The sequence below is a fragment of the Muscardinus avellanarius genome, assembly GCF_963383645.1.
Source record: "Muscardinus avellanarius genome assembly, chromosome: 16".
Classification (NCBI taxonomy): Eukaryota; Metazoa; Chordata; class Mammalia; order Rodentia; family Gliridae; genus Muscardinus; species Muscardinus avellanarius.
The window spans coordinates 28,926,086-28,948,005 of record NC_137802.1 but is presented as its reverse complement, the minus strand read 5'-3'; the positions used below and the strand labels follow the sequence as shown (position 1 = coordinate 28,948,005).

The following is a 21,920-nucleotide window of genomic DNA, read 5'->3' as shown; positions in this document are numbered from 1 at the left end:
ATTGCGCTGTGGCCTGCACAGGCTTCTCTGTAGATTCTCAGGGTTTTATTTGTGACCTAGAATTGATTAACTTGTGTAAAAGTCAATTTACACATTCAGAGGATATTTTTCTAACACCTGCTGTGTTGTGGGTACCAACCTGGGTTCCAGGAATACAGTGATAAACAAGAAAGACGAGAAAGACAGTCCCAGCCTCCCTGGGGCTTTAGTCAAAGAACATTTGAAAAAATCATGTGTCTGCTCTGTTTGTTGTCTCTGCACGTGTGCACACATATTCATATTCTCTCGCTCTCTCTCAGTGAGGTTGCCATTTGTGTTCCTAGTTAGGAGTGAGCACACTTTTTCTGGAAAGGGCCGTAGTAAACATGCTAGGCTTTGCAGGCTGCATATGGTCTCTCACATATTCTTCTTTGTTTTGGTTGGGTTTTGTGAAATATGTAAAAATGTACGACTCTTCCTAGCTTATGGGCTGTACAGAAACAGATTTGGCACAGCTGCAGTCTACCACCCCTGTTCTTGGATTTTCTGATCCGTGGAATACAAGAGAAGTGAATGAAAGGGTCCCGCCGCTCTTTTGACGTCTGCCTTGGTTTTCTGGAGCCTCACCGCGTGTCTGACCACGTGTAGGTTCACCGCTCCTCCTCACATTGCGCTATTTCTTGGCGCCCGCGCTGTGCCCGGCTTGGCTCCTTCATGGCCTGAAGGCTGCCGGCTGCGATGGCCGCAGCTGTAGTTGGCTGCACACAGTTACAGCTGGTGGCTTGCATGGCCAGGATGAGAAGCCGCCCGTGTGGCTCTTGGTGGAGATGAGGATCAGGTCCCCAGCACCCCAGCATGTCTCTGCACTGGGCCTTGTCCAGGGCCACTGTGAGGGTTTAGAAGGGACAGGCCAGCTAAGCACAGAGGCTTTGCAGGAGGAGCAGTGAGAGGTAAGCCAGCAGTGAAATTTGGAGCTCAGGGGCTCGTTGAGACAGTTGCCTAGCAAGCTGCCTAGTGTTACAGGACTGGCCTATCACCTGGGCCCCTGTCACTCTTCTAGCCGCTTCCTTAGTGACCTTATGACAGCCTGTCTCACTGGAGTGCTGTTTGAGCAGAGAAAGGCATTTCACTCTCGCGCTGAGCCTGTCCTCTTTCACGATTGCTGTGTTGCAGCCTGCCTGTCCTGGACCTCGCCACCATGGCAGGTGTCCTGCCTCATCAAGGCCAGGAGCGCACTGCAGGACCTGGCCCAGGCCCGAGCGGCAGCGCCGCCACCTCCTGCCCCTGCTCCACACCTGCTGCTCAGGTTCAAGGCCCTTTGGGCCTTTCCAGAGACACCCATGGCACCTGGAGGTTCCTCTCCTCCTGTACAGGCCCACCCCTCCGTCAGCCCCAGCCAGTCTGCTTTGAAGCTTCTAGAAAGTCTTCCACCATTTAGTATATTGACATCACTTCCGTTTCCTGGTGATGTTACAGTTTTCTTCTTATTTTTCGATGTATTCAGTTATGTCAATGGGATTTTTTTTTTTTTTTTTGCACTACTGGGGATTGAACCCAGGAGTACTCTACCTCCAAGCTACATCCCCAGCCCATCTAATTTTATTCTTCCTTTCTTTCTTTCTTCTTTCTTTTCTTTCTTTCCTTATTTATTGGTGGTACTGGGGGGTGGAACCCAGGGGCTCTTCTACCACTGGGCTATATTCCCAGACCTATTTTATACTTTATTTGGAAACAGGGTCTCACTAAGTTGCTGAGAGCCTCACTCAGTAGCTGAGGCTGGCTTCGAACCTGTGTGATCCTCCTGTCTCAGCCTCCCAAGCGCTGGGATTACAAGTGTGCGCCACCACATCTAGCTCATCTTTATTTTGAAACAAGGTCTCACTAAGTTGCAGGGGGCCTCACTAAGTAGGTGAGGCTGGCCGCAAACCTTGATCCTCTCTTTTTTTTTTTTCTTTTTTTTTCTTTTTTTTTTTCAGTACTGGGATTGAACCCAGGGGCATTCTACCTCTGAGATACACCCCTAGCCATATTTTTTATTCTTTATTTTGAAACAGTGTCTAAGTTTTGTGGAGGGTTTCACTAAGTAGCTGAGGCTGGCTGCGAACCCAGATCCTCTTGTCTCAGCCTTCCAGGTCCTGGGATTACAAGTGTGTACCACCACGCCTGGCAGTAATTTTCTATTTTAATTGAATCTTGTTTTCATATTTTGCAGGAGCATAGTTTGCAAACCATGGCCTTGACTATTCATCTGGTTAAAAAAAAAAAGTTCTGTCAGTTCCGCCCTCTTCTTCCCACATCGAATCCATCAGTAAATCTGATCAGAATATATCCAGAACCAACCTAGCTCCACTTCCACCAGCACCTCCCTGACCATAGGCCAGCTTCCCCCAGCTTGGCACTATGGGAACTGGCATTCTCCCCCCAGCCTCCAGCAGCCATAGGGCCCTACTGAAGTGAGTCAGGTCACATCCCTTCATTCAGAACCTCCCAGTGGCTTCTCATCTCATTTAGAGGAAAGGCCACAGTCCTGATCACGCCCTCTGCGGATTCTGGCCCCGGCCCCCTCTGTCCTCTCTGCCTGGTGCTCCCTCATCCTGCGCCTGTGCAATTCCAGTTTCCCAGACTCCCGGCTACAGCTGCACCACTGACCACCAGCCAGCTCCCGGCCTGAGCAGCTCTTCCTGAAGCTCCCCGGCTCAGCTCTCTGTGGCTGGCTCCATCCCCTCCCTAGGCCTCTGCTCATCTGTCCTCAGCAGAGGCCCCTTCCAGACACCCCCAGCATAAGCATCCCTGCACTGCTCCTTCCTGCCCTCCTTGCCAGTCTGCTTTTCTCCACAGCAGGCAGCCCCTCCAATACTGCAGGCACTCCTGCGCCGATAGTCTGTCGCTCCTCGAGCCTGGCAGAGAGCACCTTTGAGTGCTTTGCTTATTGCTGGGCCTCCGCTGCCCAGAACAGGGCTGGAGCTTAGCGATTGCCCTGGACACTTGAATGAATCAACAACAAATTCATGTGCAGGGCCCTAAATATAAGCTCCAAGTTGAGTAGCCCTTGTCTGAAACTGTCTTGAGATCAGAAGAGTCTGATTCCTGAGTTTTTCAGACCTGGAGATATTTGCACAGGCTTCACTGGTGGAGAGATGCCCAAGAAGCATTGCGTTTCTGAGCATTTCAGTAATCTGATTTTTTTAATTAAGGATGGTTAGCTTGTAGTACGAGAGCTCATATATCACTAAGTTCTAAGTTGCTTTTTTTAATTTGGTGCATTATAAATTTTTAATTTGGTGCATTATACATCATATTGGGGTACAGAGTGACAGAGACATACGTGCACACACCTCTTGTAGCACTTGTAGTTTTATAAAACACACAAACAAGTTAAAAATCTTTTGTACCTGTCTACATAAAATAACGTGTGTTTTAACAACTTCTTTCTGTGTTTTTACAACGCGGAGGCGTTTCACTTGGCATAACGTAATCTGCATGTGCTTTGGACCCAGGTACTTAGCAGCGGTTGGAGCTGTTCTTGCGAGTTGCTACTCAGCGTACTTTGTGTCCTCATAGGTGGCGAGCATCTCGGCTCATCAAGAGCATCCCTGCTTCAGACCTGCCCCAGGTCAGGGCCAAGGTCGCAGCCATGGAAATGCTAAAGGGCCAGAGGGCCGACCTGGGGCTGCAGAGGGCCTGGGAGGGCAACTACCTGGCTTCGGTGAGTCCAAGAGAATGACAGACGCGCGGGCTATTCCTGCTCCCTTTACAAAGAGAAGGTTTCAGAAAGAATAAAACACTTTCAGAAAACAACTAATTCCTATGAGAGGTGCTAAGTCAAATGATTTTATTGCCTCCAAAAGTAAAATATTTGCTGTTTCCTCCACGTTAGGTGGGGCCTTCTGTCTTGTGTCCATGAGTCTTAAGTCACTCGGCAACCTGGCCCTTCACCACTTAAACCTTCCCCGTTTTATTCAGCAACTATTTTTAATTACCACCCTTATATTAATCATCCCCAAAGCTTCATTTCATCTTCTCTCCCATTCCCTAATTTAAAAGTTTTCTAGGACCTTTGATGTAATAACAACCCTCTGGTAGCCTGCCATCTGGGGAGAGGAGATAAAAAGCGTATGTGTGAAGCTTCATGGTAGCTATGAGCTGTACGCCAGGTCGCCCGCGCATCTCAGACACTAAGCTTTCTCGCACCACTGTGCCCTTTTTCTTTCAGAAGCCAGATACGCCTCAGACCTCAGGCACTTTTGTCCCTGTTGCTAATGAACTGAAGCGGAAGGACAAATACATGAATGTCCTCTTTTCCTGCCATGTCCGTAAGGTAAGGCAAGACTGGCTGAGATGACGCTCACCTAGCAGGCCTGCAGTAAAACTAACAAGAGTGCACAACCAGCGGCCCCGCCAGGCCCGCCAGCCAGCTGTGCCCGCCCGCGCCGGGGCGTCCTTGGTAGGGCCAGGCTGGCCAGGCTGCCGACGCCAAGTGCGTTGTTGAGGATTCTCATTTTTCTGCCTGTGCCTCTCTCGTAGCATTGACACAGATGCTCTGTACTTAGTGGTCACTTGGTACTGTTTTTGGTGATGGTGGTCGTGGGGGAGGTTCTAGTGATTGAACCGAGGGGCATTTCACCTCTTAGCTACACCCCTAGCCCTTTTTACTTTTTTATTTTGAAACAGGGTCTCACTAAATTGCTGAGGCTGAATTCTAACCTGGGATCCTCCCATCTCTGCCTCCCAAGTACTGGGATGACAGGTGTGCACCACCAGACCCAGTTTAGTACTATTTAGTATATGTTTTATTACTATTTTTTTAAAAAAAACAGAATTAAGAGGAGAAAGAAAATTCTGCGGGACATAAGTTATGGTAGAACGCACTGTGCTATACGTTCATACCTGTCATGAATGCATCTGTTTGTCCGAAGCCGACTCTATGAGCTGTCATCTGCTGGGGGGTGACCGGTTGGGGAGTGGAAGCTGAGACACAGTAAAGACCCTTGTTGAGAGAACAGAGAGAGGACAAGCTGAAGGAGTCACAAGAGAGCATTTTGTAAAGGGATTCAAATGCATTTTTAAAATTATGAAATAAATTTAAGAAAAGTATTGCCTAAATCCAGGCCTAGTGGCACATGCCCTTCATCCCAGTACTTGGGAGGCTAAGGCAGGAGGATCACAGGTTTGCAGTTTTCCTCGGCAACTCAACAAGACCCTCAGCAACCTAGTGAGACCCTGTTTCAAAATAAAAAAAATAATAATAATAAGGGTGGGGCTGTAGCTCAGAGGTAGAAGGCCCCTGGGTTCAATCACTCATAGGGAGATAGGTAGGAAAGAAAGAAGGGAGGGTCAACGGGGAGAATTATTACCTAGCTGAGCACTGTAGCACACACCTATAATCCAAACTACTCAGTAGGCAGAGGCAAGCGGGTAACAAGTTTGCAGCCAGCATAGGCAATTTAGCAAGACCCTATCTCAAAAAAAAAAAAAAATTTTTTTTTTTTTTTGTTAAAGGGCTGGGGGTAGAGCTCAGTTGTATAGACCAACCCTGGGCTCAATCCCCAGTACCAAAAGGAGAAAAAGAAAAGTATTGCCTGGACTCACCCAAGAAGAGATTATTATCTCCTAATATGTAAATATGTCAACTTAATCATAAATGTGTCAACATCCAAAGGAAGAACTTATTAAATTATCCAAGAATTACCACATAATAAAAGTCCAACCAGTTTAAGTGACTTTGGAGAGGGTTTATTTCAACTGTTTTTTTAAAAATACATACTTAGAGTTATTATTCAGACCAGAATAATGAAGTATGGGTTTTCAACTATAAGTGTGGCAAACTTTAAAACGTTTACATAGGCCCGGCGTGGTGGCGCTCGCTTGTAATCCTCGTGCTTGGGAGGCAGAGACAGGAGGATCACGCAGGTTCAAAGCCAGCCACGCTGGCTTAAGAGACCCTGTTTCCAAATAAAAAAGTATAAAATAGGTTTGGGAGTGTAGCCCAGAGGTAGAAGGGCTTCCAAGAACCCTAGTACCACCAAAAAAATAATAAATAAATAAAAAATAAAACGTTCACATAAACAGTGTTTTGCAAGGATTTAAAGAAATGTTTTAGGTGGCAGGTGCCTGTAATCCCAGTACTTAGAAAGCTAACACAGAAGGATTGCAGGTTCAAGGACAGCCTCGGCAAGTAGCAAAATTCTCAGCAGCCTAGAAAGGTCCCGATTCAAAATAAAAAATGAAAAGGGCTGGGAGAACCAGGCGTAGTGGCGCACGCTTGTAATCCCAGTTCTTGGGAGGCTGAGACAAGAAGATTGCAGGTTCGCAGCCAGCCTCAGCTACTTGGTGAGACCCTCCACAACATAGTGAGATCCTGTTTCAAAATAAAGAATAAAAAATAGGGTTGGGAGTGTAGCTTGGAAGTACAGTGCCCCTGGGTCCAATCCTCAGTACCGCAAAACAAAATCCTTAGTATCACAGAAGGTGGAAAAATAATCCCATACTTCTTACTCCAGAAGCTCTACAGCTCCAGATTTTCTCCACAAATATATTTATACAGATATCCAAAAAGAGGTGTGTGTATGATTTTACACACTATAACACCCAAAAGATTATAAAGACTAATAAAATGTAAATGCACATCAATAGAAGATTGAGCTAATGGACTACGTGTACACCGTAGAATATACGGCAGCTATTTTTTTTTTTTTTTTTTTTTTTTTTTTTGGTGGTACTGGAGTTCCTGGAAGCCCTTCTACCTCCGGGCTACACTCCCACGGGCTACACTCCCAGACCTATTTTTTACTTTTTTATGTGGAAACAGGGTCTCTTAAGCCAGCGTGATCCTCCTGTCTCCGCCTCCCAAGCGCGGGGATTACAAGCGTGCACCACCACGCCCGGCTACTGCAGCTATTTAAACAAATATAAAATGGTTACATATGGGAAGGAAAGGGGACAAAAAATGTAAAACAGTGGTTTTTAAGACAGTGGACATCAAGCAAGAAGAAACAATGAGCCCAGAAATAGGAGAAAAAGTAAGGCACGCAGGGGATTAGTCCCGTTCCTGCCTCGGGGCTGCCCGGTCCCCGCCTGAGCAGGAGCCACTTGTAGCCCGGTGGATTCACTAATCGAAAAGACAGATGGCAGCTGGGAGAGACCGAGGCAGATAGATACGCAGAGCAGAGGACCACAGGGGAGAGAGCTGCAGGGAGAGACCATGCCAAAGACCTTTAGAGGGTCCACTTTCAGTGTCCAGCTGCATTCTGACCCACGTGCGAGGAAGTACTCAAGGATGGAAAGAACCACCCAAAGGTCACAGCACCCAGGGCTCCCGGCACACAGGCCCCTGGGCAACTGGCAAGGATCTTGCCTCCATAGAGAGTAATTAACTGTTGAGTTAATTCCAGGACTTGAGAGGCTAAGATTCCAGGTTGGAATCCTCCTCTCTCAGCCTCCCAAGGACTAGAATTATGGGTATGCCTGGCAACATGGAATATTTTTAATGAGCTGCATTGAATTTATAAAAATGAAAACATGAGAGAAGCCGGGCGTGGTGGCGCACGCTTGTAATCCCAGCCTTTGGGATGCTGAGACTAGAGGATTGCAGTTCGCAGACAGGCTTAGCTACTTAGTGAGGCCCTTTGCAACTCAGTGAGAGCTGGTTTTAAGATAAAGAATAAAAGCCGGGCATGGTGGCACACGCTTGTAAATCCCCGCGCTTGGGAGGCAGAGACAGGAGAATCACGCAGGTTCGAAGCCAGCCGCGCGCGCTGGCTTAGGAGACCCTGTTTCCAAATAAAAATGTAAAAATAGGTCTGGGAGTGTAGCCTGGAGGTAGAAGGGCTTCCAGGAACCCCAGTACCACCAAAAAAAAAAAGATAAAGAATAAAAAAATAGGACTGAGAGTATAGCTTGGTGGTAGAATGCCCCTGGGTTCTATCCTCAGTATTGAAAATACACACACACACACACACACACACACACACACACACACACACACGAAAAAAAATGCACTCAATAGGATTAACAACAGATTAGACCTTGCAGAAGAAAGAGTAGGGAATTTGAAGATAAAGCAATAAAGCTACCAGAATGAAGCACTGGCAGAGGGGGTGGGGGTAAGGACTCAAAGCAAAACATCAGGAAGCTGTCAGACAACTCCATGTGGTCCTGAATGAATGCAGCTGCAGTCTCTGAGGAATAGAAGAGATTTGTCGTGGGGTTTTTGTTTGGTTTGGTTTGTTTTTGTGGTACTCAAGATTGAACCTGAGCAGTTCAGAGACATTCTGTCTCTGAGCTACACCCCCAGCCCTATTTTATTTTTTATTATTTTGAAATAAGGTCTCACTAGGTTGCTGAGATTCACCACAAAGCTATGATCCTCTGGTCTCAACCTCCCAAGAACTGGAATTATAAAGCATGTACCACTGAGCCCGGCTCAAGATTTTTTTTTCTAATTTGAAAAAATAATGGCTGACATCTTTCCAAATTTGATGAAAACTAAATGCATAGATCCAAGATGCTAACGAAATAAGCACAAGGAACTGGAAGTAAATGATACCAAGACACATTGAGATCAGATTGCTCAATACCAGTAATAAAGAGAAAAGAGCTGGGCGTGATGGCGCACGCTTGTAATCCCCGCGCTTGGGAGGCGGAGACAGGAGGGTCGCACAGGTTCGAAGCCAGCCAGGCTGGCTTAAGAGACCCTGTTTCCCAATAAAAATATATATGTATAAAATAGGTCTGGGAGTGTAGCCCGGAGGTAGAAGGGCTTCCAGGAACCCCAGTACCGCAAAAACTTTTTTAAAAAATTAAAAAATAAAGAGAAAAGAGAGCCACAAAGAGAAAGATACATTTGATATCTTATCAGAAACAATGTAACCGAGAAAACAGTGGAGTAAAATCTACAAAGTACTGGGGATGAGGTTGGGCATAGTCCAGCCTGTTAACCTAGTATTCTATACCCAGCAAAGATACCTTTCAAAAACTAAAGTGAAGAGCCGGGTGTGATGGTGCACGCTTGTCATCCCAGCATTCCAGAGGCTGAGACCGGAGGATCACAGTTCACGGACAGCCTCAGCTACTTAGTGAGGCCCTGTTTCCAAATAAATAATAAAAAATAGGGCAGGGGGTATCCTCAGAGGTTGAATGCCCCTGGGTTTCATCCTCAGATCCACACACACACACAAAAAAAAAAAAAAAACTAAAGTGCAGCTGGGTGCGATGGCACATGCTTGGAATCCCAGTACTTGGGAGGCTGAGACAGGAAGATTGGGGGTTCATGGCCAGCCTCAACTATTTAGTGAGGCCCTCTATAACTTAGTGAGACCTTGTTTCAAAATAAAAAAAAAAATAGGGCCAGGGGTATAGCTCAGAGGTAGAATTCCCCTGAGTTCAATCCCCAGTCCCATAAAAAAATAATAATAAAAGGCAAAAGTATGGTTGAACCCTTGCAAGTACTCACCAACTAGGAAACTCTCCAGACCTGAAAGTTTAGGCGGTTTCATCACATAGGCATTATTGACTAAATCATTGCCTTCTGATAAATGACCCCAGCTCCAGCCCCTCTCCCCTCTCTGAAGTAATTGGAGAGGCTACTGAAAATCTTAGCCCTCTAACTGAACCTTGGTCTTTTGGGCACCCACTATCCATCTTGAAACTAGGATCCCCCGTCCTTAGTTACCTCCTTAGTGGACAAAAGACATTTTGATCACTTCAGAGATTCCAATGGTCTTAGAAGTTTTTTGTTTTTTTTTTTTTCCAGGAACCTGGGACTAAGACTAAATATTACAACAAAAGATGATCCTATCACCCCTAACGACTGATAGGATTACAAGGGTTTTTCAAGTTCTGTATCAGGAACCAGGGCCAAAAACTGAATAGAGGTTGAGCATTCCTCATCTTAAAAGTCCAAGATCTGAAATGCTCCAAAATCTGGAACTTTTTGAGCACAAACACAATACTCAAAAGGTTTCAGATCTGGAGTAGTTCAGATTTTTTTATTAGGAATATTCATCCAGTAACCCTGTGCAAATATTCTAAAACCTGAATAACTCCAAAATTTGAAATACTGCTGGTTCCAAGCATTTTGAATATAGGATATTCGACCTGTTTGTATTTCTTATTGTCACAATCAGTATTTGAATACTTTACCCAAGGCAGGGATAAAATCTGTTAGACAAAACAGCAGCTGGTTTTAAAGTTAGGTCAAAATAAAGGTCATCAAGGAAAGATTGCATGTAGCATGTAGCATGTAGCATCTTGGTATGAGAACTAGACTCTAGGCCAGAGCTAGTTCTGAACTCAGAGATCCAGAAACTCTATTTTATTTTAGTGTCCCTAGAGTTCATCGACAACCAAGAAAAGACCATTGCTAACTAGATTCACAGACCCACACAGAAAGTCTATATATCATGATGCCAGTTTGTGACTGTAACAAGAAGCACACTTTTTTTTTTTTTTTTTTTTTTTTTCGGTACTGGGGATGGAACCCAGGGGCATTCTGCCTCTGAGCTACACCCTCAGCCCTATTTTTTATTCTTTATTTTGAAACAGGGTCTCACTGAGTTGCAAAGGGCCTCACCAAGAAGTACCTGAGACTGGCCCCAAACCTGCAATCCTCCTGTCTCAGCCTCCCAAATGCTGGGATTACAAGTGCACACCACTATGCCCAGCTAAAAGCACACCTTTTTAGACATTTACCTTATATCTATTACACCTCTTTTTTAGTCTCAAGATATCTAGGAAGCCAAATTAGTCATCAGAACAACTTATCAAAGAGAGTTGGGTGGTTTTGAAAATTAGGTCATCTACTGCCAAGGGCCTGGTATCTCTCTCCAGCAATGACAGTTTTGTGTCTGATAGTTTTATCCTGGGTTCTACTGGATGAAAAAGTGAAAAAATTCTTATTCATGTTACTGTATCCCGAAGTTCAATGCCAAACGCTCTTTCTTCACACCGTAGCTTAGATAATGTCCTCTTTAGAATCTTTCAGCCCCAAAGATACACCCAGGCAGGCTTGCTGTGACTTTGGCCAAGCCTCTTCTTTACCCTTTGATTCTTTTTGAAATAGCCACTTTCCATTAACCACAGCTACAAAATGTCTTTTAAGGTGAGTGGTTTCTGCAAATAGCTTCTCTCCCCCTCACTGCTGGCTCCGCTCTGACTCTCCAGGGAAGTGCTCTCTCTGGCCCTCATGGTATTGACTAAACCTATAAGCAGATCACTTGAAGTGTTTAGCCAAAAGCAGGAGGGTAGGGATTTTTTCCCCTGTTTTGATGATTTTTGCTTTGAGTAGAAGGAACAATATGAGATCTTTAATACCAAGTCTGCGATCTAGTTTTTGTCACTTTATGGACTTAAGTGGAAGAAAAACATCAATCCTGTGCCACAGTTGCATGAAGTCTGGGATTCGCAGATCTATGTGGAGTTTCTTCCTTTGCTATTTTGATGGCAAAGTTATGCAACCTAAAACTTTTATGTTGCTACCTGATGCCCTGCCAACACACTCTTTATTCATGTTTTAAGGATGCTCTGATTTGCCGAAAATGAAGGTAAAGATTTGTGGTATGTTCTTTCTAGAAATTACATTTTCTGCATATAAAAGAATAAAGTGTTTCCAAAAAGAACTTCCACACCGTTGCTGTCTTGGGGTATTTTTGTCATTGCTTTTGGATGAACTCATGGATAGATCATAAAAAGGACATGTGGCCTTTTTTTTTTTTTTTTGGTGGTACTGGGGATGGAACCCAGGGGCATTCTATCTCTGAGCTACATCCCCAGCCTGATTTTTTATTCTTTATTTTGAAACAGGGTCTCACTGAGTCACAGAGGGCCTCACTAAGTAGCTGATGCTGGCTGCAAACCCAGACCCTCCTGTCTCAGCCTCCCAAATGCTGGGATGACAAGCGTGCGCCACCACGCCCGGCATGTGGCCTTTTCATTTTGACTCCGAATGACCCTGTGAAATTGTGCGACGAGGGTTTTTAATCATATTTTTTTCCACCACATTCACATATTTCTGAGTTTGACTCCAGAAAAGATGAGAAGCATTGCTTTGTTTATTGTTCAGATCCCATTTAGATGTTCTCTGCTCAACATTCTAAGATTGACGTAAATGATGATCATTGTTCAATGCGGGTTTCACCAAATCTGTTTTTCTTCCATAAATTGAATGGGCTAAACAGGCTGTTAAAATGCAGAATTCTGAGTCTTGAGTATGTTCCTGGGTTATGAATATCCTAGTGAGGGTTGTGGCTTGCAGTGTTTCTCAAACCATCTGGACCATGGAACCCTTTGTTTCCAAAAGCTTTATGTACAACTAGTGTTGTGCAGAGCCAGAGAGCAGTGCTAGTAGGAAGTTCACCATGGTCCAAGTCTCCTGAGAAGTGCCAGCCCCCTACTATGGCAAAAAAAAAAAAGAAAAATGGATATTGTGTGAAGCTCTTTACCAAGAACAGTAACTATCATATTAGACCCTATTTTACTCTCAGTTACAGACATCATTTTTGGTTTTTGGTTCTTTTCTTTTTGTCAAGTTGGCTGAAAAATATGCTCTGGTTACTAAGGAAATATTTCCAGAGTGGAAAAACTTTGAGGCAATAGGAGAAGATTGAATAATATTCAAACTCAAATTTGAACTTGAGTTTGCTTGATCCTGCCCGTAGCAATAGGTCCTGTTATGTCACCTCCTATAGGTCTCGACTTAATTAACTGAGCAGCCCATTGATGCTAACAGTATTTTCAAATTAATCTCTAGCTTCTTTATTTGTGTCTTGGAAATAAGAGCATGGGAGGGGGACAGGGTTACATTATCACAACTCTGTCTTCTATTTTAGTTGGAAAGAGTTTGCTTTTATTTGTTTTGCATGCTTTTTCTTTCTTTCTAGTCACTGAAAATTTTCAGGGGCTTAAGAGCTTTTATTGCTAGGTTCCTTGATTAAAATGTTACCTAAGTCTAAGATTGAAGCATACTAATTAACAAGCAACTAACAACTTATTTGTGAAATGTCCTATGGTTGATTCTGTCTCTTACAAAAAAGATTTACCTGCAAATGGGGGCATTCTCTGACCCTCTTCTAATAAAGTAGCATGCTATAAGCTAACCCTGTAATCCCAGTACTTGGGAGCTAAAACAGAATTACCACAGGTTTGAGGCCAGTTTCAGCAAGTTAGCTAAACCCTCGGCAACATAACAAGATCATTTCAAAATAAAAAAATAAAAAGAAGCCAGGCGTGGTGGCGCACGCTTGTAATCCCAGCATTGGGGAAGCTGAGACAGGAGAAACGTGGTTCGAGGACAGCCTCAGCTACTTAGTGAGGCCCTTGCAACTTGGTGAGACCCTGTTTAAAAATAAAGAATAAAAAATAGGACTGGGGGTGTAGCTCGGAGGTCAAATGCCCCTGGGTTCCATCCCCAATACCACACACACACAAAAAAAAAAAAAAAAGAGTAAAAGAGTTAAGAGTGTAGCTTATAGGTAGAATGCCCCTGGGTTCAGTCTGTGGTACCAAAAGTAAAAAGAGAAAGAGTTAGATAAAGCTATTATTATTTCTTTTTTACAGAAACACACATACATTTTCTCACAATCACATCATCTTGTATTATTTTCCTAAAACATATGAAATTATTTTTACCCATTAATTGCTTGTCTCACCCCCCCCCATCATTTACTCCGTTTCGTGTCATTACTCTGTATAAAGCGGGCCATCTCCTAATTATTGAATTGTGTTATTAGTGTGCCCTAGTATAAAATCCTTATCAGAATGATGATTTGCAAAACTTTTCCCCCACTGTGCAGATTTGTCTTTCCCCTTTCTTAATGGTATCTTGATCACACATTTTTAGTTCTTCTGTTTGTGTGTGTGTGTGTTGTTGTTGTTGTTGTTGTTGTTGTTGTTGTTGTTGATCTTTTTGTTTGCTTTATTTTATGTTCTTTTTCCTGTTAAGCAGGAAACTTCCAGTTGCCAAATTCCACACATATGGGAGCTGCTACTCTTTTGAGTAGTGCTCTGTCCTGGGCGCCATGCACGGCGTCCACCTGTGTGAGAGAGTGCGTCCCGAGTCAGCCGCCTCTGCCCCTGGATGTCCCCAGACAGGCGGCTTGGCTTCATGCTTGTGACACTCTCGGGCTTATTGGTTTGTTTGCTTACAGGTGAATCGATTTAGTAAAGTGGAAGACCGAGCTATTTTTGTCACCGACCGTCACCTGTATAAAATGGATCCCACTAAACAGTACAAGGTGATGAAGACGATCCCTCTGTACAATGTAAGTACTTTGTGCTCCTCTCCAGATAAAAGATTCTTAACCTGGACTCATGGGCCACTGGAGGGTCAATAGACTGACCACTTGAGTCCCTGCAGCTGTAGAGACCCCTTGCATTCCAGTCTTGCATTTTTTAACAAATTAGTTTTATTTATTTATTTATTTATTTATTTTTGTTTCGTATGTGGATCATATTGAAAATGGCATACATTCAGACTGTGCCTGGTGCCGTCTCCTCCCCTCCCCTCCCCTCCCCTCCCCCTCCCAACAGTGAGTGTCCAGTTGACCACGCTACATTCATACTTTTACACATATTCGGATGTAGCTCCTCCATTAATCAACCTCAGCCTTCTTTGTCTCCTACCCTTCCCTTTCAGCTTTGCTGAGGTTTCCCCTCCATTATCTGGAGTCCCTCTGGTATCCCTAATACTCCCTAGTTTGGGCATATTAGAGAAAACATATGTCCCTGCTCTTTCTGTGCTTGGCTGATCTCACTTAACACAATGTTCTCCAGGTCTTTCCATCTTCTTGCAAATGACATAATTTTGTTCTTCTTTATAGCTGAGTAGAATTCCATTGTGTGTATTTCCCATAATTTTGCAATCCATTCATCTGTTGATTGGAGACCTAGGTTGGTTCCATATTTTGGCTATTACAAATTGTGCTGCTATGAACATGGGTGGTATGTATATGTTACTGTAGTCAAATTGCAGTTTTAAATAGGGAGGAGCCAATATTCCCAATAGATTAATGAAGACATGTTTTGTGCACACTTGTAATCCCGGTAGTTGGGAGGCTGAGACAAGAGGACTGCAAGCTCACATCCAGCCTCACAACATGAGGCCCTCCACAACTTAGTGAGACCCGTTTTAAAAAAAAAAAATTCTAGCAGGTGTGGTGGCGCACGCTTGTAATTCCCACGCTTGGGAGGCAGAGACAGGAGGATCGCGCCGGTTTGAAGCCAGCCACGCTGGCTTAAGAGACCCTGTTTCCAAATAAAATTATAAAAAAGAGGTGTCTGGGAGTGTAGCCCTGAGGTAGAAGGGTTTCCAGGAACCCCAGTATCACAAAAAAAAATTCTAAAAGGCTGAGGATATAACTCAGAAGTTGAACACACCTGAGTTCAGTCTCTACCACCACAAAACAAGCAAACGAAAAAAGTGTTAGGAGAGCCAGGCGTGGGAGAACACACTTGTAATCACAGTGCTTGGGAGACTGAGACGTGAGGATCTCAGGTTCACAGCCAGCCTCAGCAACTTAGACCCCATTCCCAAATAAAAGAATAAAATAGGGCTGGAGGTATCATTCAGAGGTATAATGCCACTGGGTTCCATCCCCAGTACACACACACACACACACACACACACACACACTGTGTAAGGACTATCTGAGCCTTAATCCTATTTTCTGCTTAAATGTTCTGATATGATCGTTTTCTTATTTATTTTTTATTAAGTCTGTCTTTTATGGAAATGGAATCAAACAGAAAAACAGTAAAGAACGTCTTTGTGACAACATTACTGTTCTTTTAGATATAAAGTTTGTGCGGCTTCCAGAAGATCTCTTCACCAGCAGCGTTTACACATACTTATTTGCTCTCTGTGTGATCTCGAGGTAAATCTCCTGTTGCTCACTGTTTCCTTAGGATTTTCCATTTCCATAAGCATTTTTTGTTGGAAACATGAAATTGAGTAGATGTCTGCTTAAATGTCCCTGTGAGATTTGTTGAGAGTGGTGCTGTTTTCGTGTTTAACTGGGTTTGCTTTACAAGTGATTTTTTATTCTGGTTCTTCAGAAGGATCCTACTGTATCTTTTCATAGGTGATTTTTCTGTCTTTCAGTTCCTCAGGAGGGAAGTCTGTATTTGTCCAATACTAGGATCTATGAGGAAGATTATTTAGAGTTCATTTTAAACCCTCTTGATATTTGCAAAAGGGAATAGGAAACAGTGTTTTGTAGCTTTATTTTGGTACATTAGGGGTCCTTTGGGTTTATAAGAAACAAAGAAGGCAAGCTATTCCTGGCTTTGCTCCAGACTGCCCTGATCATGGGGCCGGGATTTTACCTTCATTATGTCACGCCCTACCCACACCCACACACACCCTCACACTTACACCTTGTCCCCTTTTAATAAAAAGGCCACCCGATATGGTGGTGCATGCCTGTGACTCCAGTTCTTAGGAAGCTAAGACGGAGATCACAGAAATTTTTTATTATGTTTTTTTTTTATTAGGGATTGAACTCAGGGGCATTCTACCTCTGAGCTACACCCTTAGTCCTATTTATTATTTTGAACCAGTAATAAGTGTCTTACTAAATTGCTGAGGCCCTCACTAATTTTGCTGAGACTGGTCTCAAACCTGAAATCCTCTTATCTCAGCCTCCCAAGTACTAGGATTGCAGGCATGGGCCACCAAGATTATTCAAGAAGATCCACAGTTAAATGGTGAGGAGAAGATCACTGAAGGAAATGAAATAAAAATCCACTCTCCGTTTTCTCTTCTCTCTTAATGTGCTACACGAACTCTAATTTCCCTTCAGTTCCATAAGGTTATGAATTATTCTAGGAAAGAAAATTGATAGGAACATCATGTTTAGAATCAAACTGGAAAGCTTTCGGAACTAAGTAGCCAATAAAAAGTACAGCCAAGGGTCTTACACTTCTCTCTTCTCACACCCTTCCTTCTTCTATGTAGGCTCCTTTCCTATTTTAGTTAGGTTTTTTTGGCTCTGAAGAACTCCATATTATCCTAAGAAGCGTTTTATTTTAATAAGGATGGACGTGGAATAAAGGGAACAGGATCCCATGGAAACCCAGGATTGGCCGCCATCTCCTTCCCAAGCAGCTGTACCAGGCCATGCTGTCCTGTAGCCCATTAGCAACAGGAGCGCTGGGCAGCCTTAATTTCCTCCCGTTCGTTATCTCTCTACTTCTCTTTGTGTCTTTTTACCGGCAATCACCTCTTTCTCGCATGGTCAGCCCTCGGCAGAGGTCAGAATCGCCCACCCCAGCAAACCCTTCTCAGTTCGCCCTGCAGTAACATACTGCGCACCACAGCTGCGCCGGGGCCTCACCATAGCAACTGCATCTGCACGATTCAAACCCGCACTCATGTTCCTTGTTGAACACTCGAAAATCTGTGCGTAGCCTCTCCTGGCGTGAACATACGCCTCCAGTTCATTTGGCGCATAATTGACCTCTTCCTTCTACTGTTTTTGACTGTTTTCCCCAGGTTCACGCCACATTTGGATCATGCATAATATTGGGTAGGTCATTGGATTTTTCCCAGGAGGAAGCAGCATTGAGAGAGAAAAGCTTCCAGTAGTCCAGGTCATCAGAGGACCTTGGCCTCTTCCTCGCTACCTCTGCTCCAGTCGCTTAGATCTCAGTCTTTATCAAACAGGACCTCACACCACACTCATGAACCTCCAGCCCCGTGCCCTTAACTGCCCCAGCCAGGCGATAGCTGACGAGTGTTTCTTGCTTTCCTAATGTACTATAAAAATACCCAGCCTTCCCACTCTCCTTAGTCTCCAAACTCATTGAACTTTTATAAGCCAGCAGGAGCTAAGAGCCCCAGCGGCTTAACTTTAATAGGCACAGGGGCAGGTCACCATCTGTGGGGTAAGACCTGGGGCCCTCCCTGCTGAGGAGAGCTGCCTTGGCCCCTCCCCAGGTGCTGCAGCTCCCTGGTGCTCATTTCTTTCTGCTAGAGCTTGCGCTGTAATGAATAGAAATACAAGGGCTTTCTTTCTTTTCTTTTTCCTTTCCTTTCTTTTTTTTTTTACTAGAAATTGAACTCAGACACATTCTGCCTCTGAGCTATACCCCCAGACCTATTCTTTTTTGAAACAAGGTTTTGCTAAGTTGTTGACGCTGACTGCAAACCTATGATCCTCCTGTTTCAGCCTCCCAAGTTTAATGGATTCCAAGTAAAAGGTGGGGGGAAGGGTAAGTTACACCTGCTAAAGAAATTACCTTCATTTGGGATCTTAGGCAGCCTTGCACCATTGTCTAGCCATACTCTCTATAACTAAACCATTCAATTCAAATAAGTACTGAGTGTCCATTATGTTCCAGCCACATAGGTATTAGGGATACCGGAATGTCAGAACAGTCACATTGTCTATCCTCATAGAATTTACATTCCAATGGGAGACAGAAAAAAAAATTTTTTTTAATTAAAAAAAAATATATACACACACACACACACACACACACATATATATATATATGTATGTATAATATGTGTATATATATGTATGAGTATGCATGTCCACATATAATCACACATGTAGTCCACAGAAAGTGATAGAAGCAAAAATGAAATCAAGGATGATAGGACGTGTGACCATACAGTTTTAAACAGGGTAATCAGGCCTCCCTGACAAGTTGACATATAACCCATGAAGGAGTTAAGGAATGAATCCTGGCACTTGGTAGAAAGGTTTTTTAAGCAGAAGGCAAGGAGGCTTGAGCGGGGAGGGAGCAGCTCCTGGGGGCCGGAAGTGTTCAGTAGCTTGACCTGGTGGGATCCGCATAGGGCAACGCTCATGGAGCTGTTTACTTGAGATCTGTGCACACCACTATGCTTGTTATACGTCTATAAAAAGGGGGTTGGAGAGAAAAAGGAAGAAGCAGTAAAGCTTGATGGTGGGGCACAGGCGTAGGGAGGAAATCGCAGAGGAGATTGAAGCAGACAAGGTTATCTGATCAGCCAAGCCTGGAGGTGGAGACATAGCTGAAGACAGAGGGACAGGAAAGTGGATTGCTCAGCCAGGAATGGCCCTGGACCAGTAACACCAGCTTCTCAGCTCATCTAAAGTAAGCTCCAGCCGGGCGTGGTGGCGCATGCTTGCAATCCCCAAGCTTGGGAGGCGGAGACAGGAGGATCGCTCAGGTTCAAAGCCAGCCTCACTGGCTTAAGAGACCCTGTTTCCAAATTAAAAAGTATAAAAAAAAATAGGTCTGGGAGTATAGCCCGGAGGTAGAAGGGTTTCCAGGAACCCCAGTACCACCAAAAATAAAATAAAATAAAATAAAATAAAATAAAATAAAATAAAATAAAATAATCTCCATCCCTGCAGCCCCTGCACAGGGAAGCTTGATTAGATGCTGCTGCTGGTAACCTATGGAAGGTCCTGTGTAAAGAGCTCCCCGTCCTACCTGGACTTACTGTGCCCAGCCTGTGTTCCCAGTATGGATGATATGTGTTTTGTTTGATACTGGGAATTGAACCCGGGGGCGGTCTACCTCTGAACTATGCCCAAGCCCTGTTTTGTTGTTGTTTTGTTTTGTTTTTGTTTTTGTGGTACCAGGATGGAACCCAAGGACATTCTACCTCCGAACTATACCCCCAGCCCTATTTTTTTTATTCTTTATTTTGAAACAGGATCTCACTAAGTTTCAGTGGGCCTCACTTAGTAGCTGAGGCTGGTCACCAACCTGCTATCCTCCTGTCTCAGCCTCCCAGTTCATACTGGGATGACAAGGTTGCGCCACCACACCCGGCTTCTATTTTATTTTTTATTTTGAAACTGGGTCTCAGTAAGTTTTGGAGGCTGGTCACCAACCTGCGATTCTCCTGTCTCAGGCTCCAAAGTACTGGAACGACAGGTGTGCGCCACGATGCCGGGCTATGATATATGCTTTTTCCCGTTTTGTCCAACATCAATTCTGCTAGAGCCCTATTGTATTATTTTGGTGGGGTTTCTTTCTTTCTTTCTTTCACCTCTTCTCTGACTTTTTCTCCTTTCTTTGGTTTATTCTTTTCTAGCCCCTTTAGTTGAGGGCAACTTAACCGCCTCAGTTCTTAAATTCACCAAAGACTCTAAGTTTATATTTAAGAGTGAACTAAGCTGAACTCCACATTATATGTGATACTAACTAGCCATGTTTTTCGGATCTAATTATTTTGTTATTTCTATCATGAGTTCCTCTTTAAGCCATGAGTTGTTTGGAAGTATACTTTTTATTCACCAAATAGATGGTAACTTAGAGAACGTGCCTGTGTGTCTGTCTGTCTGTGTGTGTTGTGCCATGGTGACAGGACTGTCTTTTGCCGATTGCTCATCAGCACCACAGTTGTCTAAATCACATGTCCTTGTGTCCCTTTTGTCTTTCTCTACTGTGTTCTACGTCTACTGGTTTTCCATGTGCCAGGGACTCTTTCAACTACTGTTAGACAGGTGTTCATTTTGTTTTGTTTTGTTTTGTTTTGTTTTGTTTTGGTGGTACTGGGGTTCCAGGAAGCCCTTCTACCTCCGGGCTACTCCCAGACCTATTTTATTTTTTTATTTGGAAACAGGGTCTCTTAAGTCAGCGCAGCTGGCTTTGAACCTGCGTGATCCTCCTGTCTCTGCCTCCCAAGCGCGGGGATTACAAGCTTGCGCCACCACGCCCGGCCATTTTGTTTTGTTTTGAATGTATGTGGTGGGGTAGTGAGGATTGGACCCCAGGGTGTTCTATCACTGAACGACATCCTAGCGTTTCTTATTTTGAGATAGGGTCTTATCTCTTGCTAGCCTCAAATCTCCAAGCCTCCAATCTCAGCCTCCCCTGTACTGGATTATAGGCATGTGCCACCTTGCCTTGCTACAGTTATACAAGAATCTATGAACTCTAAAATAATAGTAAGCCAGGTGTGGTGGCACACACTTAACATCTCAGTACCTGGGAGGCTGAGACAGGAGGATCACAGGTTTGCAGCCAGCCTCAGCTACTTAGTGAGACCCTGTTTCAAATAAAAAATAGGGCTGGGGGTGTATCTCAGAGGTACAGTGCCTCTGGGTGTTATCCTCAGTACCACAGAAAAATATAAATAAGATAAAATAACAGTAAATTTCTGGATCCCCCCCTTTCAAGTTCACCCCCTCCCAACATACCCTGTGAAGGGAAAGAGAGTTCAGGTGGTAAAGGGAGTCCTTTCAGGAGGGACAGCTTCCCACTGGCCCATCTCCTTTGACACATGGCCACAGGGCCCTGAGAGTCAGACAGGCACAGAAATGCATGCAGCGCTGCCACCACGGAGCAGACACTGCCCTGATCCAGCCCGCGGTGGCACACCAAGTCCAGGGCCAAAGCTTTGGGTTTGCCGGGGAAACCCCAGAAGCCACATTCTATGCAAAATCTCCTGACTGATGAATGTTACCAACTAACTTTAAAATGTCCTAGAAGCCAGATCAAAACTTGCCTTCTGGCCATATTCAGCCACAGTCCACAGTTCCACATTCTTATTAAAAGAGGTGTTGCAGGGTGTATTCATTTCGAGTCACCCCCACATTCCATTTTGGCATGGAGCTTTGTTTCTATTTTCATTATTTCTATCTTTCTAATAAACTTCTTTAAATCTTTAGCAAAAAAAAAAAAAAAAAAAAAAAAAGGTGTTGCAGCTGGGCATGGTGGTGCACAACTGTAATCCCAGTATTTAGGAGGATGAGACAGTAGGATTCAGGTTCAAGACCCGCCTCCGCAACCTAGGGAGAGTCTGTTTCAAAAGGAAAATAAAAAGGGCTGGAGGAGTACCTTGAAGGTAGAATGCTTGTGGGTTCAATCCCCAATATCAGAAGAGATTTTGTTACTTAAAATGAACTATAACCAGACTTCTTGGCCTCCCCCATGCCAAACTTAAATAATTCCAAAATATTTGTTGTTTTATTTTAAGACTTCGTGTAGCAGAAATGAACACT

General features: G+C 44.1%; 1 protein-coding gene across 1 annotated transcript in view; it reads left to right on the top strand.

Moving 5' to 3' along the window:
• MYO1D (myosin ID) overlaps positions 1 to 21,920 on the top strand; it is a gene marked incomplete at both ends in the record, with an annotated part of 391,969 nt that overhangs the window by 247,056 nt on the left and 122,993 nt on the right. Inside the window, 3 exons of the mRNA XM_080713600.1 lie at positions 3,541 to 3,685; positions 4,193 to 4,297; positions 14,121 to 14,234. Coding sequence (XP_080569726.1) covers positions 3,541 to 3,685; positions 4,193 to 4,297; positions 14,121 to 14,234 — 364 coding nt within the window. The remainder of the gene's footprint in view (positions 1 to 3,540; positions 3,686 to 4,192; positions 4,298 to 14,120; positions 14,235 to 21,920) is intronic.